At 51.5% G+C, this 17,440-nt stretch overlaps 4 protein-coding genes across 17 annotated transcripts in view; 2 read left to right on the top strand and 2 right to left on the bottom strand.

Annotated features, from left to right (window-relative positions):
• GPANK1 (G-patch domain and ankyrin repeats 1) overlaps window positions 1-1,090 on the bottom strand; it is a 4,156-nt gene extending 3,066 nt beyond the window's left edge. For 2 of the 14 annotated variants that reach the window (XM_019626754.1, XM_019626756.1), the window contains exons 1-2: window positions 703-1,001; window positions 532-595 (exon numbers count right to left, since the gene is read on the bottom strand). The gene's annotated coding sequence lies outside the window, so the exon portion shown is untranslated. The other 12 variants (XM_019626755.1, XM_019626757.1, XM_019626758.1 and 9 more) reach the window with 10 other exon arrangements.
• On the top strand, window positions 1,032-5,211 carry CSNK2B (casein kinase 2 beta). The gene is made up of 7 exons (XM_019626766.1): window positions 1,032-1,349; window positions 1,947-2,029; window positions 2,750-2,852; window positions 3,422-3,537; window positions 3,976-4,051; window positions 4,157-4,346; window positions 4,968-5,211. The coding sequence occupies exons 2-7, from the start codon at window positions 1,958-1,960 to the stop codon at window positions 5,056-5,058; spliced, it is 648 nt and encodes a 215-aa protein (XP_019482311.1). The 5' UTR covers window positions 1,032-1,349; window positions 1,947-1,957; the 3' UTR covers window positions 5,059-5,211.
• Window positions 5,212-5,296: 85 nt separating this feature from the next.
• Window positions 5,297-7,451, top strand: LY6G5B (lymphocyte antigen 6 family member G5B). The gene is made up of 3 exons (XM_019626765.1): window positions 5,297-6,134; window positions 6,280-6,408; window positions 6,626-7,451. Exons 1-3 carry the CDS (start codon window positions 5,642-5,644, stop codon window positions 7,024-7,026), a joined length of 1,023 nt encoding a protein of 340 aa, XP_019482310.1. The 5' UTR covers window positions 5,297-5,641; the 3' UTR covers window positions 7,027-7,451.
• Window positions 7,452-10,052: 2,601 nt separating this feature from the next.
• Window positions 10,053-14,786, bottom strand: LY6G5C (lymphocyte antigen 6 family member G5C). Its single transcript, XM_019626767.1, has 3 exons — window positions 14,666-14,786; window positions 12,221-12,388; window positions 10,053-10,216 (listed from the first exon to the last, which is right to left on the bottom strand). The coding sequence occupies exons 1-3, from the start codon at window positions 14,784-14,786 to the stop codon at window positions 10,053-10,055; spliced, it is 453 nt and encodes a 150-aa protein (XP_019482312.1).
• Window positions 14,787-17,440: the final 2,654 nt, after the last annotated feature.

The following is a 17,440-nucleotide window of genomic DNA, read 5'->3' as shown; positions in this document are numbered from 1 at the left end:
AGCCTGGCCCTTTAAATCTTCCTTGATCCTATTTTGGGTATTATCTTCTCAAACAAAAACAGACTTGACACTTCTCCGGAAGCAGAAAACAGATTTGGGGGGAGGCTGCAATCTGCGTTGCCTTGTAGCTTTCGTACTGCAGAATGGCACCACTCTAAACAACAGTTCACCTGATCACGTAGCCAGACGACTAGAAGACACATGCGTGGCTGGAAAAAAACAAACTTGTACTTGAAGGTACAGGCGTGCAGAAAGCACCCGGCTGTTTCCGGCCCTCCAACCTTTCCAATAATATTCGCGCAAAGCGTCACGTGCCAGGGTAGCACGAGGACCGAGATCTGTCAGTTGAGGTCCTGTTTTTACATAACACCCCACAATGCCCTTTGTCTCCCTCCACTTGGTCCCAGATCTGATATCATTTTCTGGAGCTGGGAAACTACTCTCTGGGCTAAAAAAGGCCCTGCGGAGGGCGAGGGAAACCTATGGAATGCCCAGAGATGTGAAATGAAATAATGTCACACTGCCCCTCACCATTACTCCAACCAGGGTTCGAAGGTCACACTTAGCGTCCGCAGCAAAAGGCCTCATTCAAGCCCTAAGAGGAAATAGAAACGAGCAGCACAATAATGGCTGGCACCACCTCAGGTTAGCATTGGGCTGACCCACCTCTCACACCGTTCAGCTCAGCCCAGCACATCCTACCCAGGTCCCTCAGCACGGAGGGCGGCCTCACCTCCCACCTCAGGAGGCCGGATCCCCAGGTGAAACATGGGGCCCGTCGGGGGTCTCCAGTGGCGTGTCTGGTTCGGCCGAAGGGCTGGTTGGGGATGAAGTCAGTCCTCTGGCCAGGAGGAGCGCGCCAGGGCCAAAGGTTCGCTCGCTGTGTGAGGAGAACCGCAGGAAATCACCCAACCAGCCTCATTCCTTACCCCACCCCCTCGCGACCCCCCGAGTCCCGCGATCACACTATATTTTTCAAGCTCCCTGGCGCAGGACGCGGTACAGACCTTCCGCTTCCGGTGGAGCCTCGCTGCGCCCCGCCCCTAGCGTCCTCCTCAGGGGCCTCGCGACACCAAGGTCGTGCGCAGGTCACCCTGGAATTCGTAGTTCACCTTTCCCTCGTTTCACCAGGTTCTCTCTAGCAGAGACTCTATCTCCCGGCGTCCATCGCGGCGCCCGACCCTTGGCGCTTGCGCGTTGCCCTCTTTTCCACCCTCTTCAATTTCCACTCCCCCCTCCCCACTTCGCCTGCCGCGATCCGGTCCGCGGCCTGTGCTGTAGCGGTCGCCGCCGTTCCTTGGAAGCAGCAACTCCCTTCCCCCACCCCGGTCCTGGCCCCAGTCAAGCCGGTGAGTCTGAGGTCGCCGCCGCGCTGAGTGCCCTTCCCCTGGACGCGGCACATGGGGGTCTCCGCGCCTCGATGTGCTGGTGGAGAAGGAATTGACCTGGTCCGGCACTCAGGGAGGAAGAGGTGGCCTGAGGGGCGGAGGCGGGATGTGGGGACTCCTGCAAAAGGGAGTTGAGAGCCACCTCCAGACCATGAGAAAAAGAGGGGCCCATTTCTTGCTTGGAAAGGATAAACTTCGGGACCCTTGGGAAAGGCCCCGGAACATGCAGAGACCTGAGGGAGGGCCGAGGGCCCGACCGCGGTTGATACGAAGGGGAGAGGGGCCTGGCTTTTGGGAGCGTCGGCGACGTGGGTAGGACTGGTGGGTCAAGACCTGTCGGTTTCTCGCAAGTGGTGGGACCCCAAAGAATTTCTGATTTCAGAGAAAAGGAGTTAAAGTGTGAATAAGAGGATCTGGAGAGAGGTGTTCCGGGGCCTGGGATCCTTTAAGAAAAGGTGGCCCCAAATTCTTCCGTGGTTGGAGAGCGTGTGGGAGGAGGGAGGATACCAGAGGCAGGGAGGGAGAGCCTGGGTTACACTGAAACTGTTCTTTCTCCAGCCGACGTGAAGATGAGCAGCTCAGAGGAGGTGTCCTGGATTTCCTGGTTCTGTGGACTCCGTGGCAATGAATTCTTCTGTGAAGTGAGTTCTCCTCAATCTCCCTACTTATCTCCACACATAGTCTGGCCAGATAGTCTCCCACATATTCAGCTTCTACACACTTCTCTCGCATTCTTCCATAGAAACTTTTTCCTGTCAAGGAAGAGTCCCCTCAGTAACCCACCACTAATTTGTGGTGACATGGCAAGACTGGGGCCCAACTCCCACCCCTGCCACCCTCCAGCAGTATAACGTTGGACAAATCAATCTGTCTTTTTCTATTACTAGAGTGGTATTGGTAATATCTATCCCTGGTGACTGTTAGGAGAATTAAAATACTGCGTGTTAAAATGTTTTGTAACGATTTAACATAACGAGTGTCAACATAAGGGATGTAACTGCCTTCAGAACCCATGCTGTTCGACCTCTACCTTTCTCAGAGAGTCATCTGCCCCTAAGGAGAGGACAAAACTGGTTCCTAAAGATGGGGGGGGGACCCAGGTGTAGGGACAGGTATCTTGAAAGGGAAGCCTCTCTAAGGAAGGGATTGCTGTACCTGCCTATCCTTAGAAAAGAAAAGCGAACGCTACTATGGCAGGGCAGTGTGGGTAAACTGGGGAGAGAGATTCAAGTACTTCTGCTGAGTTTGAAGTTGGGAACAGACAGTTGTATTGAGGATAAGGCGTCAGCTAGAGCAGCTTGCTCAGGTCACAGCCAAGGGATTCTGCTATGGGTTCCCTCTTGACCTCCACATCCTTACAGGTGGATGAAGACTACATCCAGGACAAATTCAATCTCACTGGACTCAATGAGCAGGTGCCTCACTATCGACAAGCTCTAGACATGATCTTGGACCTGGAGCCTGGTGCGTCACCCTCAGGGTTGTTTTGTGTGTGTATGCTTTTTTTCCTCTTCAAATCTTAATGTACCTGCTTCTTGAATTTCTAAATTTCCTTTTTGTTTTCTGATTCCCTTAACCCAAAATCCCCTACTTCATTTTGATCCCCCCACCTGACTCTTGCCTAGTTTTGTGACTGATACCACTTGTTCCCATACTCGGATCCTATAACTCAGCTATATTCCATAGTGCGTTTCCCCAGGGGTCTCATTTTCTGCCTCTTTCTCTACCTTGCACTTTCGGGCTACAGTTCCCTCTTCTGCATTGACATTTTTTGCATTTGTGTGTTGGGGAGGGAGTTGGGAAGGAGAGAAGAGAGCGGAGGCTGGGGAGGTATGGAGAAAAGGTAGAGCTGTCTTGGGTTAGTGGAAGGGTCAGAGGCCCAGGTTTCTGGGTCAGATGCCCACATGATGGGTGGGGTGAGGTTCAAAGGTGGGTGCTGGGTGAACTGAGTAGCCAACAGCCCCCAGGGATGGGCAGGGCACCCAAGAAAGCTGTAAGACAAGTGGTTGCATTCAGCTGGGGCCATGTTTCAGATGAAGAGCTGGAAGACAACCCCAACCAGAGTGACCTGATTGAACAGGCAGCCGAGATGCTTTATGGATTGATCCACGCCCGCTATATCCTCACCAACCGTGGCATCGCCCAGATGGTGAGGCCTCTCTGCTCCCACTTGACTCCTGAGGCAGTAAGGGAAACAGAGGTTCCTGCAGCAGGAAGTGACATGTTTCAACCCTGTCAAGAAGTCTAGCTGAGAAGAGGAAAATTATCTCAGAATCTGGGCCTGGTGTTTAATCCTGATTGGGGGTTGTCCTGAAAGGGGGTGTTTTCAGGGAGGGGGACGTGATCTTGGACAGGGAATTGTTATAGACTGTCTCTTCCTTGGGGAACAAACAGCGAATGGCTGTGATGGTCTGCAGCCTGCCTAAGTGGAGAAAAGGAAGCAGAGAGTCCCAGGGCCAGAGAAGGGGCCTCTGGACAGAAAGAGATAGGGGGGGGGGGGGGCAGAGTGATGCAGGTTGGGCAGAGGAGGGGATTGCCTCTGCTCTTTGCACCTACCCACCAACCCTTTCCATTTTATTCACCTCAGTTGGAAAAATACCAGCAGGGAGACTTTGGCTACTGTCCCCGTGTGTACTGTGAGAACCAGCCAATGCTCCCCATCGGTAAGTGTTGGAGAAGGAGAAGGAGGGCAGCAGATGGCAGGTCCTCTGGAAAGGAGGTTGGGCAAGGTGGGGGAGCCTGGCATGCTGAGCCTGGCTGTCTCCCAGGCCTTTCAGACATCCCAGGTGAGGCCATGGTGAAGCTCTACTGCCCCAAGTGCATGGACGTGTACACACCCAAGTCATCGAGGCACCACCACACGGACGGCGCCTACTTCGGCACTGGCTTCCCTCACATGCTCTTCATGGTACACCCAGAGTACCGGCCCAAACGGCCCGCCAACCAGTTTGTGCCCAGGTAGGAAGAAGGGGCAGAATTGCCAGGGCTCACAGGACAGGTCTGGACCCCCAGAGAGAAGGGAAGAGGGGGCATGGTTCTTTCTTGAGCTCTGCTTCTCCCAAAGCCATTGCCCTCCCTGCTGAAGGACCCTGGGAAAGTTCTTTGATTGCCTACGCCTCAATCCCCAGGTCCGTAAAATGGGGGCAATGATAGTACCTGCCTGGTAGGGTATTTTTAAATGTGCGAACTGCTTAGGATGACGTTTGACCCATGAGGCACCATTTAAATAGTAGCTGTTCTTGTACCATCTTGGGTGTTCAGCCTCTGCCAGGACGTCTCAGAGCTACAGTTCAAGTGTGGTTTTCTTCCTAGAGCATCGTTTTTCCTCTGATTTAGGGAAGGAAAGTTCCATTTTATATTGAAACAAGTACTGATACATATATACATAGCCTAGAGTTGAGTTTTAATAGATACTTAAGGTACATTCCCAAATCTTCTGGAGGGGAGGAGTTTGGGAACCACTGCCCTTCAGCACTGAGCAGGCCTGTGGAGGAGCTGGGGTGGGGAGTGGGGATGCAGGCCACTGGCAGGGCTGCGTGGGGCTCACCCCGCTGCCTCTCAACCTCTGCCCTGGTCCAGGCTCTACGGTTTCAAGATCCATCCGATGGCCTACCAGCTGCAGCTCCAAGCCGCCAGCAACTTCAAGAGCCCGGTCAAGACGATTCGCTGATCCCCCACCCCATCTGTCCCTGAGTGTCCGCAGTCTTTGACACCTCCATTCCTTTGCTGCCACCCTTTCAAGAACTCTCCATGGTTTTTAGTTTAAATTAAAGGAGTCATTATTGTGGTGGGAATATAAAATAAAATGAAAGAAAAGGCCATGCGCTGGTCTGCTGGTGCTTGGGTTTGGGGAAGGGAGGGTAGTGGTGTGCTGGATGCCTGGGGCCCTGGTGGCCCAGCCCACCCTCCCCAAGTTGAAAACCAGCACAGAATTATACCTGGTGGATTTGGGTGATGTTTTTAGTAGCAGAGCAGAATTCCTAGGACTGGGTATGGGAGTGTGCAAAATCAAGGAAAAGACCCAGAGAAAAATCCGATTTCAAAGAGTAGAGAAATATTTGTTCTTTGGGGGCTACTTACGGCTGTCTGTTTATACTGTAAAGGGACATAACACTTTCAGTTTTGGTTTTACAGGGAAAATGACTCAAAAATAAACAACTGTAAGGGGTGGAGAGGAGGGGCAAGGTCGAGAATTGCTGTTCCATGGTGTCTGTGCGCCCCCTCCTGGAGAAGCTGAGACATCCCCGTCTCAGATGGGAATGCTGTGTTCCTGGCCAGAGTTCCTCCCAGCACAAGAGGAACTGGCCCTGTTGTGTGGGGAGAACTGCAGATGGTGCAAGAGACAAGCTGATCCATGGGCCCTTGAGGGGCGGGAACAGGTCTTTGGGAGGCATGCGGGACAAAGGGAGCTGGATCAAAGGCCCAGGTGTGGCCTTGTCTCCGCCACTGCTCCCACATTCAGGAACCAGACCTCGTGGGTGAAGACACGCTGTCCCTCCTGTCAAGTTAATAATTTCCCACCATCCAGATCCTGCCCCAGGCAGGAATGTAGCTCTACCTACAGCAGCTCCAGCTCAGACTCTGCCTGTCAAAACCAGCCTGCAGCTCAGGATCAAGGAGCACTGGTCACAGGAAGGTGGGGTTTCAGGGCACCCCTCAGGGGCTGTCCCTATCCCCAGAATTCCAAAATGAAGGCCCATAATCTTGTAGGTGTGCTGGTCATGGTGGGCTTCGCAGTGGGAAAGGGTAAGTAGGGCCCAGGAGCAGGACGTAAGGGATGCCTGAGTCCAGGAAAGAATGGGGTGGGGCTGTGGCCCTGGATAGTGGGCTCCCTGCAGGGCAGGGAACTTGGATTGGGGAGCCAATGCGCCATTCCTCCTGTGTTTCTCAGCTCCTGTTTCTCGAGTCCGGACCTGCCACCTCTGCCTCTTAGAAGATCCTTCTGTAGGGTGCATTTCAGGCTCGGAGAAGTGCACCATTGGCAACTCGTCCCCATGCATGGTGATCACCATCTATTACGGTGAGTTTAAGACTACTTGAGGCCTGGGGCACAAGGAGGCAGGAGGATCCTGGAAAGGGGCCTGGAGTTCAGAGCCAGCTGGGCTAGTTTTTTTACCCCTTCTGAAGGCGTCTGGGGTGCAAGTCGGGTCTGGTGAGGGATAGTGAGAGTCCGTGGTAGGGGGTGCTAAGTTTAGGGACTGTGAGAGGCAATGGGTTATTAGCTGTCCCTTCTCCAGATACCAAGATTCGCTTCTTCATCCGAGGCTGTGGACAGTACAATTCTTACCGCTGCCAAGAAAAACGCAACACCTACTTCTCAGAGTACTGGTACCAGGCCCAGTGCTGTCAGTATGATTACTGCAACTCCTGGTCCAGCCCCCAGCTCCAGAGCTCCCTGCCTGAGTCCCCCGATGGGGCCCTGGTCCTGCCTCTGCCCAGGTCCCAGGTCCAGTGGCTCTACCAGGCACTGAACCTCTCACTGCCCCTCCCCAGCTTCTATGCTGGGGAGGAACCTAAAGGCCTGGACCCCCTGGCTGCCCTGCCCTTGAACCTGGGCTTGTCCATTGCTGACCTGCGCCACATATACTTATTCCTCAACAATTCAGGACTTTTGGTTCTTCCCCGAGCTGGGCCCTGATCCTTTATGCTTCCCAGATTCCAGTCTGTTCCAGCCTCTCTCCCAACACCCCAGTATCCTGCACTGCCCTCTCAGAACACCATAATCTCTGCTCTGCTCACTCAAACCCTCTGTCCTGTGTACTTCGTGTCTGTATGCCTTTGGTTTAAATTTCTCCCTGGAAACCAATTGGCACTGCACCCAGTGCTCTTCCTCCTAGAAAATAATCTCAAGTGCAGATTCTTCCCAGACCGACCTGGGAAAGGCAGTGGCGTCCTCGCCCCTCTCCCATCATCTGAGTGTTCGTTCCATCACCTCTCCCCGCCCCCCACCCCTAAGACCCAGTGTCAGACCGAACTTGCGGCAAGAAGGATGAGGGGTAGACTTCTCTGCCCTGCTTGCTCCATGGCCCCTGATTTCCCTCCACAATAAACAAACTGGGTTAAGTCTGTGTCACTCACATTGTTTATCGGCTAAGACTCAGGTGTGGGCAGATACAGACAGGCTAAAGAAAGTTAATTGGGTGTGGGGTTCAGCAAGGTTGTGGAGCCCTGCCCACTGCACGTGGCCTTTGTGGCTTCTGCATGGCCTGCTTCAAAGGGCCCACGTACATCCCACCCTCTGCTCAGCTCGAGATCAAAGCATGAGGATTGTGACACCTCCCAGCCTTCAACATACCCAACAAAATCTAGAAAGAAGCCCAGGTGAAGTTCTTCCACTGAAGAGGGAAAACCCTAAATCAGGAAAGCTCAAGAGCAAACCAAAGGGCCCAGGTCTGCCTCTGAGTTACCTGGGGCTGTGCGACCTGAGTTCCTGCCTGTCTGTTGCCTGAAGCTGATTTCTATTAACATGTCCCCCCGCATTTAGCCTCTTTTCCCATTAGTTCAGAGAGAAAAGCCCCGATATGACCGGAGGCTGCAATCTCTCTGAGGGGGTGCCCCGGTATGACCGGAGGCCGATTTGAGAAGTGTCTCCAGGTGCGACTGGGACCTGTTGGAATGCTAAACAGTTAATCTCCTCTGGGAGGACATAGTAACCAGGTGTCCTGGGGCTATGCGGCGGATATGTGAAGGCATAGCATTTGCTGGAACATAATGGGATATGTTAAAGGAAAAAGGCTTTGAGGCCCAGACCCCAAACAGATGCTAATTTGATTGACAGCAGTAAAGCAGTTTCACTTCTTTTCTAATTTCTCAATAAAAGCCATGCGCTGACCCAATTCGGGGCTCGCTCAGATTCTCTGAATGAGTCCCTTGGGCTTGCTCAGTTTCTCTGACTGAGTCCCTTGGTCTCGCTCTTAATCCTACTTTTGTCTCTGACTCTTTATTCAATCCACGCCGCCCCTCAAGAGAAACCCGTTTGCCCTTGCCACGCTGGACGTGACACCTGTCCATTCTTCTCAGGATCCTGGAACTCCGGGCCCCTTTGGTGGGGGGGACTTTCATATATATTAATTTATTTTTTAAAGTGAAAGCAATAATGAAGAGCTGTAACTGACTTACTCATAGTCAGTGAACACTAGACACACAGGTTGGCGCCAGGCCCAGGGTTGAGTACCAGGACTCGCAGTCGGTAGAGCCAAGTGTCTGCCCTTCCGAACCTCAACCCAGTGCTGGGGTTATGAAATCTTTTTCTGAAGTCTTGTAGCTTTGTGACCGGGGGGCCCAATGTCAGTCCTCTGCACTTAGATAAGTTGCCTCACTTTGGTCACCTGTCAAGTAGGGCTGTGCCTCCTAAGATTGAGAGAATGCATGTAAACATGTACACAGTGGAAGGTAGGGCCTCAAAAATAGATGCCTTAGAAACAAACACAGATGCTGGCCTATTTTTAAACCTGTCAGGCAAAATACTCCAAAGTCTTACATACCATAAGATGGGCTTTTATAAACTATCCACCTGTGTTATCAGTTCCCAAGTCAGGTAAAGGCCTTTATCAGTACCCAAAGCCACCTCCATGTGTCCTCCCAGGCACTCCCTGCCCCGAGTTGGAGCAGCTCAGATAGATTGTGTATGCTTGATAGAAATGGTGTCATGCAGCATATACTCTTACCTACACAACATTTGGTACCTATATTGTGTAGGTGATACCGCCATGGCCCCTTTGATAGCCTGTGCTCTGGTGAGACACACCAACATTAATTTTTAGGTCAGAAGGCAGTTGGAGGTACAAAGAGGTACAGACCATCCATGTGTTCCTTGCTGGGTCCTGCTGGACCCACTTTTCCCCATGACCTCCGACAGGCCCAGGTTTATACAAACTGGAAGGCAGCCTCAGAGGCTGAGGAATCCAAGGCCCAACACTGCAGAGTGACTTAACCACGGCCCTTGAAGAGGGAAGCTGAGCCTGGGACCAGACAGCCCAGGCTAAACTAGACCTAGCAGCTTTTCCACAGAGTATCCTCCCTGGGCCTGGTTTGCTCACAGCCCCACTCCCACTGACACCCCGCCCCCTATGAACCTCCCCTGCAGTTCCCGCACAGCTCTGGGTCTGACAGCACCAACAAGGATGCCCACTGCCCTTTTGGCCCTCACTGTACCCCCTTCCAATTCTTCATCACCTTTTTGTGCCTAGAGCTGAATCAGAGACACCCAAGGCAGGGCAGGAGAGGAATTCAGCAGAGCTGGGAGCCCCTTCCCTGCCCCCATGATGGGGTAGTCAGACAGGACCCCATCCCTCAGCTGCCACCTCCACCAGAAGAGACAAACGAACCATACAGTTTGTATACCAGTTTATTTTGGAGGAACACCTGGCAAGAGAGGCCAGGTTGGAGTAAGCGAGGAGCAAAGCAGGGCAGAGAGGCAACCGAGAGGTGGGAGAAGAGAGGAGGGAACATGTCAGACTAAGAGAACTTGAAGGGAAAACTCCAGAGACATCTGGGGAGGGGCAGAGTGGGAATGGGGCTGTTGTCAAGCAAGAGGCAGCTGGGGCTGGGATCCGGTGACCTGGGGAAGGCAGGGGGGCTGGTGGGAGGGACTGGAAGTTGTCCCGGCTGTGTCCGCAGTCAGGATACTGGCAGCATTTTACTCCAGAGGTCTCTGCAGAAGTTCTATGGACTATATAACACTCTGTTCTGTGGGTTGTTGCAGAAATTCTGGAAGCAGCATCGAGAGAATGTCCAGAAGCCAAACACCGGAGAAGTACGGGTGTGTGTGCAGTCACTCATCTGCTCCCTGCGGACACAGTCACTCACCATGATGTCAGTACCACTGCCTGGGGTTGGGGGACAGCAGCAACCGGTGATGTGGAGGTCCCCGGCAAAGCCCAAAGCCTCCATCCCCTAACTCCATGTGGACTTCTCATCACTACCCCCACCCCCTCCCCTGGACCCCAAAACAGAGATTCCTGGAACTGGGCAGGGGCAGCAAATGTCAGAGAATTACCAGCCATGAACTCTACAGAAGTTTCCCATAGAAGGTTGGTGGAAAAAAGACATTTGAAATGCAGTGACAGTTGGAGAGGGCTGAGCTGGGCTTGTGGAGTGAAGTAGGGAGAACCAGCACTTTGGGCAGAACCAAGTCAAAAAAAGTTGGGCGATGTATTGGAGGTTGGATTGCACAGAGGAGGTGTTTGTTGTTTATTTTATGGATTAAAAGTAAGAGCAGATATGTCTGCTGCTATTATATGGGTATATGTTAGAGGGGGGAAACATCTTTGTGCCCAGGTATAGGGATGTTCACTGCTGCCTTGCTTGAGAGAGAGAAAAAGTTGAAGTAACCTAACAGTCCGTCAACAGCAACGTGGCTAGATCCTCTGACATGCCCACCACAGAGAGCTATGCAGCGGGCCGACGTAATGAGGAAGATGTTTACAAACTGTCATGGAAACATTAGTTCCCATAACTGTTCAGCTTAAAAAGCAAATGCAGGACAGTGTTTACAGGGGTGTGCTACTGTTTGTAGGGGCAAAAAGATGAAGATGGAGTAAACAGTATATTTGTATATGGTGGAATGTCCACAAAAGATCACAAAAAGGATCATCAAGACCACTCAAAGAGTGGTTTTGTGTTGTGTGCATGGGAGCTGGGTGGATTGTGCCAGGGTGGGAGGACGACTTTTCTAAGACCCTCTTGAATACTATAGTATTTAACCGTGGCTATGTGTCAGCTATTTAAAATCTTTAATCTTTTTTTTTTTTTTTTTAAGCTGAGCCATCCTGCCAACTGTTGGCAGCTCAGCGGCAGCTCAGCTCGGGCCGGGCATCGAACCGCTGTTGCTCAGAGTTCGCACTCTTGAGGGAGCTCTTAACCAACTGAGCCACTCGGTAAAATCATTAATCTAATAAAATTATTTGAATAAAGACAGCTTCATGCAGTGGTTAAGAGTGCCATCTCTAGAGCCAGCACCGACTGTGGCTTAGCCCCTAGGAGACACAGGCAAGGCATCTACCTTTCTGCGCCTGTTTCCTCATCTGTAAAATGGAGTAATAATAATGCCTACTTCAGAGGGCCATAAGTGCTTAGAACGGTGCTGGGTACATAGCATGTGTTATTTAAACTTTTAAAGTTTAAAGTGTGTTCAAACTTTAAAAAGGTGAGGGAGTGGGTGGAAGAGCCGACATGAAAAATAAGGGAAGATACTCAATAATCGGCAAGTTGAAAGTGAGGTGGAGATGTCCAGAGGGCAATTTGACATGACAATATGGCCACTCAGATTCAAGAGGAAGCAGTATATGGCTGCTGATTGAAGTCACGGAAGTATTGAGTTGTTGGAAAAGTCATGACGTATTTTTTCTATGTTTTCTATGCAAAAGTGCATCATGACTTTTCCAACAACCCAATAGATAAAATGGTTTGGAAGATAGCTAGGGCCCAAATTTTGGTGTACATGAACCATTAAAAGTCAAGGAGAATGAGAGAAGACTCAGTGAAGGAGATTCGGAACAGGCAGTGGAAGAGTAGGAGAAGAGAGATGCTAGCAGGAACTACTGCTGACATATGGGGACAAGGCAGCCTGAGGGAAGGCCTGTGGGTTTGGTGACCTTGAAGGTCCCTAAGGTGAAGTGCTGTGAGGGCGATGGGAACCAGTCAGCTGTGCCCTGAGGAGGGCAGGGGTGATGGAAATGGGGACAGAGTTCTTTTGAAGGAAAGAAGAGAGACCACGATGGAACAGTATCTTAGGGTTGTGGAAACCAGACTTGGGGTATAGCTTAGGACACTGGCAGAGACTCAGTTTAGGAATGGACTGGGCCCAAGACGGACAGGAGAAAGCTTCTTACTGTTTTTGATGAAGAGAGTCATGCAGCTGCTGCCAGGCGAAGTGAGGCAGATGTCAGATCCCAGAAGGCAGCCCAGCTCCTTGGTCTCCAAGAGGCATCGATAACAGCGCAGGTATTTGGGGAACTGAGCTGGATGAGGGGGTTCTTGATTGAGAGGATCAAGCTTACCTAGAACACAGAGAAGCACTGACCCCAAACCTCTGCCTGACTAATTCCTAGGTCAAATCCACAGCTCCCTACCACTTCTGCATTTTAGAAAACTGTTTGGCTTAATCTTCCACCAGAAGCTTTAGTCCTATTTAAAATATCCATTCTCTGTTCTTATACCTCCTGAAATGAAGAATTCATTCATTCACTCATTCATTCATTCAATATGTATTTGAGGGGCTAATATGTACCCAGCACTGTGTAGGCCTCTAAGTTCAAAGGTGAGGTGAAGGTAGCCATTCCCGCTTTGGGCAGCCCTGGTAGGACAGTTCTTCCTCTGGGACCGGGTTTCTCAGTTTCCATCCCCCTGGACTCTCTTTTGAATATGCTTTCTTAATCTGTCATGTTCAGAAGTGCAAGCAAGAATGAGTTTCCTCGCAGGACAGGAAGACTCTCTGCTTTGTGTGGACAGGAGACTTCGAGCAGCCCAGGGCCACATTCTTTATTTGGTGGTCCTATCACGGGACAGACTCATATCAAACTTTGTCTATCAAAGCGCTCCCAACTACATACATAATAGTTGTCCCTCGGTATCTGTGGAAGATTGGGTCCAGGACCCCCCCACACATACCAAAATCTAAGGATGCTCATAAAATGAAATGATATAGTATCTGCATATAACCTACACAATATCCTCTCATATACTTTATTTTTTTTTGTTTGTTTGTTTTTTGGGGTTTTTTTAGCTGAGCCATCCTGCTACCTATTGGCAGCTTAGCGGCTGCTCAGCTCGGGCTGGCCTCGAACCGCTGTTGCTCAGAGCTCAAACTCTTGAGCGAGCTCTTAACCAACTGAGCCATTCCTCTTATATACTTTAAATGATCTCTAGATTACTAATACAATGTAGATGCTGTGTAAATAATTATACTGTATTGTTTAGGGAATAATGACTCGGAAAAAAATGTCTGCACATGTTCAATACAGATACAACCATCATAGGCCTAACTACACAGTACACATCAGCAACAACCAACTTTTTTCCCCCTGAGTTGTTACCACACAGCTGTCCAGGCATCTGTCCCCCCGCGCTTAACCCTAAACTGACCCTTTTTAGGACACTGCTCATACACCTTGCATCTCCCTGTTTGGCTCCAAAGGATGGCCGGTTAGTCAGTGACGGGTAAGATTCTTCATGGGAGGAACAACCTAAGACAGGCACAGTCGGTTGGAGGCCATCAGGAGAAATCTCGGGGTTGATGGAGGTGGGCATGAGCCCTCACTCGCCCTCCAAAGAGACTGGAGATTTTCTACCTCTGTAGCTAACTTTCTTCCCTCAACCTGCTTGGGAAGTGACCGGATGGTGTGATAGTATCTGACCTCAGCATAATAATCTTATCTTCCTGGGGTCCTTTGTGTATAGGGTGTGTGAATGCAGAGTATCTGTCTTATCACTGCAGGCGGACTCTAGGTAATAGCAGCTTGCAGGCATGGGTAATCTGGCTTGAGCAAGTTCTCAGGAATGGAACTCACGGACTGTGGAGAGAACAATGCTACTTCCGGATAGGTGGAGAAATAAAAGCGGTGTGTTGGCCCAATTGGGGGCTTAGTCCATGAAGCAAGAGACCCTTGGCCCCACACTCATTTAACTCTTGACTGCTGTTTCTTTTATTTCTTAACCCTTCGCTGCCCCCTCTCGTTCTCCTACTGCTCATGTCATGCAGGACGCAACACCAAATGTTTTCCATCCGCAGTTGGTTGAATCCAGGGATGTAGAACCCTGGGATACAGAGGGGCCGACTGTACATCTGTCTCTTCTGGTCCCAGGCCCAGACCACACGTTAATGAGTCCCCAGACCCAGCAGAGCACTTGGTGCGAGGTAGATGCTGAACAAACATATTGCATCCTGTTTCTATGGAGACAGTGCTTTGCAGCCAAGCGAGGAGGTTATCAAGCAGCACCCAGCCTTGTTCTACCCTGTGGATCCTGATGCTGCCATCTAGCATGTTCCCCAAACCCACCCCATTCTGCATTGCCCTCATGGGTTCCACTCAGTATTTCCATTCAGCTCATTACTGTTGAGTGAGACAGCCCTGGGGTGTCACTAGAAATCTCCCTCTGAGTGAACATCAGTCCATTATCAGTGCCCAGGCATTATCCCACCAAGCCCACTCATCCCATCTCTCCTCCTGCCTGGGTTTACCTGAGCATCCTGGGCAGATGTACCCAGACACCTGGTGTCTGTGGGCTTCTCTATCCAGCAGGCCAAGAGACCCTTCTGACCCCTTAGAGCCACTTACCTAACACCGAGCTCATCATGACCAGCACTATTAAGAGGACCCTGTACAGAGCTTGGGGGTTGCTGCGGAGGCCCAGGGGACCCAGGCTCCAGCGACAGGCAGGGCCTGCCATAAAATTCATGACTGCCAACCAGCCTCCAGCCTGAGCTTATATTGGTGCAAGAGAAGTTGGCCAAGAGGAAGAGAGGGGCAATGGCCTTTGAGGTGGAAATGAGTGCCAGAACAGCCACAGGGACACAGTGTCCTCACCCACGGCCCCTCTGGGGCCTAACAGCCTGGCTTGCAGACAGGAGACCAGCAACAGAAGAAAGAGAGGAACATTCTTTCATACTCATTCAACAGACAGTGTATTGAATCATTGCATCAGGCGTTGCAGATACAACATTGCACCAAGTCCCTGCTGTCAACCTAAAAATAAAAGGTCTTTCAAAGTGGGAGGCCACAGCCATTTATGTGAGATCAATAAGAATAACTATTCGGGAAGCATCCTTTCAGGCAGAAGCTCAGATAATGTCTCCTGATTAGGAGACAAAGGCAATGGGTATTTATAAGAAGGGAAAGAGGAACAATTACATCAATAGAAGGAAGGCGGTCCTATCAGTGCAGAAAAGCTAACATAGTAATGTTAATTCTGAACAGTTTTAAGTTTTCATTCCAGTAGTCATAAAAACTGCTTTCTTGTTATCTTTGTAAACAGTTCTTTGGGACAGTGTTGCACTAGGCCCAATCCAAAGTTTATTTTGCCCTGTTTTAACATTCCAAAGGTTTGAGGCATAAGATGTTCAAGGCAGTTCTGGGATGGCAGCTGCAGCTCCATTTTACCTTGATAGTTTTTACACTGTCTCCACAGAGCACACAGTCTTAGTGGGGGAGACAAGTCAACAAGCAATGATGGGGAATGAAGCAGGGGGAGGGGGGCAGAGTGCTTGCTGGGAGCACCTGGGAAGTGGAAACCATTGACAAAGGGGTTTCAACAGAGGAGTTAACATGATCAGTTTTCCATTTGTAAGATTAGTAAGGTGGGAAACCAGTTAGGAAGCTGTTCCTGAGTCCAGTCACAAGATGGCGGCCTGGTCTAGCAGAAGAGAAGCAGGGAAGCCAAGAAATGACTGAATCTGAGATATATTTAGAAGGAAAACCGGACAAATTTGGACAGTAAGGTGAGGGATGGGGGGATAAGCTTGCACAAGGGGGTGATTGGTAGTACCACTTTCTAAGATGGGGAAAACGTGGCACTGTCAGAAATAAAAAAACGAGGACACCTGGGTCCCCTGTGACCATCCTCAGCCTAGTGCCCCTGTGGGTTCCGGGAAGCCAACACCTTTCCCTATGCCCCCTTTTTCCCCGCCCCGCTTAAGCTCAGCTCCTGGTCAGTGGGTCTCATCTCCGGCGCCCACAGGCTCCAGCGCTGTGTGCTCGCTCTCTTATGCCTGGCTGCACCTCAGTGCTCCCGGGAGGACGCGGGGGCGGCCTCTAGCCCAAGCTCAACTCTCCGCCAGCAGGCTGGGAAGAAATCTGGTAAGGGCTTGCCTGGCGATCGGACCCAGGCATCCAGCCCTTAAGGACCCTCAGAGCACTACACGGCTTCCCCGGAAGGTGGCGATATAGCGCCACCATCCCGTCCGGTCGGAATTAAGCGCAGCAACCAATGAGCGGCCGTGGGCAGGCCCCAGGCGCCCCGCCTACTTCCCGGCTAGGTGCCTTCTGGGCTCCCGCGGCTCGCTCGCTCTGTCGGTAACTTTGCCACTTGCCCTACCAGTCCCTCTGTTAAGATATTCAGGGTCGGTGGACTACGGGAAGTTCTTGGCGTCCAGGAACGAGCCACCTGCTATAATTCCCAGTTTGGAAGTTTGGGGCGGGGTCCACAGAAGGGTTCCCGCTACGATACCAGACCTTACGGCTTCGGGGTGCTGATGAGGAAGATGGGAAGAAACAGACGGAGACTCGCGCCACGAAAGACAGATGGGAAAGAAACAGGAGAGGAAAACGCATACCGCTGTGCGCCCCCCAAGAACCTTGGGATGAATTAAGTAAAGTTGTATTAAAGTCAGTAATTTATGTAGGTGCCAACGGAGGAGCGCCTGGCACCTACATAAATGTCTGTTGAATGGGACACAGTGCTAGACGAAAAAAGGAGGGTCACCTCTCGAAGTGAAGAGGGCAAAAAGGAGACAGAAAGGAATTTAACAGCGCCCTCTGAACCCCTCTCTCGAATATAAAACCGCAACTGAAAGGCCAAGGACTATGGAGGGTTATGGGTGGCTGAGGCTGGGCTGCCCGAAGGGGTCGCCCTGAAAGGTCCAGGAGAACTTGCTGTGGGGCTTCAGCGACCGTGGGCCTTGGGAGTAGCAAGAGGGAAGACACCGACGGCATTCGGGGCTGGGCCCCGCCTTCCCTGGAAGGGGCGTGTCCCCACTGTCATTAACTCCACCATGGTTTAGTTTCCTTCCCAGTCCACGCGGCAGGGCGCGGCCAGTGCACGCGAAGAGCCGCGAGAGTTCGTTGCCACGGGCTCCGTGGCGGCTTTCCCAGGGTGAAGCGGAGGGGCGTTGCAGTAGTCGCCATGGTGACAGTAGTGACTGGACTTTATCCTGGCTGAGTGCCCCTTCCCTAAGACAAGGGATGCGTAGGGGTAAAGCAGCCGAGTGATGAAACAAAGGAGGTTGGGCCTGAGGCCAGAAAGCCAGTTAGGGGAATGGGGCGGGGCGGGCGAGGGGCGGGGCTATAGGTGATTGGGTATTGCGAGAGCCAAGTTCTTTTCCGGCAACTGTCTGA

The sequence above is a fragment of the Hipposideros armiger genome, unplaced genomic scaffold, assembly GCF_001890085.2.
Source record: "Hipposideros armiger isolate ML-2016 unplaced genomic scaffold, ASM189008v1 scaffold_687, whole genome shotgun sequence".
NCBI classification, from domain to species: Eukaryota; Metazoa; Chordata; class Mammalia; order Chiroptera; family Hipposideridae; genus Hipposideros; species Hipposideros armiger.
Note: the sequence above shows the minus strand (reverse complement) of the source record. Positions and strands in the feature narration are given on the sequence as shown.

Coding starts and splice junctions, on each gene's coding strand:
- CSNK2B (XM_019626766.1), top strand. CDS start 1,958: ATGAGCAGCTCAGAGGAGGTGTCCTGGATTTCCTGGTTCTGTGGACTC. Junction 2,030..2,749: donor GCAATGAATTCTTCTGTGAA/GTGAGTTCTCCT, acceptor ACATCCTTACAG/GTGGATGAAGACTACATCCA. Junction 4,347..4,967: donor GCCAACCAGTTTGTGCCCAG/GTAGGAAGAAGG, acceptor GCCCTGGTCCAG/GCTCTACGGTTTCAAGATCC.
- LY6G5B (XM_019626765.1), top strand. CDS start 5,642: ATGGGAATGCTGTGTTCCTGGCCAGAGTTCCTCCCAGCACAAGAGGAA. Junction 6,135..6,279: donor GGGCTTCGCAGTGGGAAAGG/GTAAGTAGGGCC, acceptor TGTGTTTCTCAG/CTCCTGTTTCTCGAGTCCGG. Junction 6,409..6,625: donor GGTGATCACCATCTATTACG/GTGAGTTTAAGA, acceptor TCCCTTCTCCAG/ATACCAAGATTCGCTTCTTC.
- LY6G5C (XM_019626767.1), bottom strand. CDS start 14,786: ATGAATTTTATGGCAGGCCCTGCCTGTCGCTGGAGCCTGGGTCCCCTG. Junction 12,389..14,665: donor CATGATGAGCTCGGTGTTAG/GTAAGTGGCTCT, acceptor TCTGTGTTCTAG/GTAAGCTTGATCCTCTCAAT. Junction 10,217..12,220: donor GACTCTCTTCATCAAAAACA/GTAAGAAGCTTT, acceptor CCCCAACCCCAG/GCAGTGGTACTGACATCATG.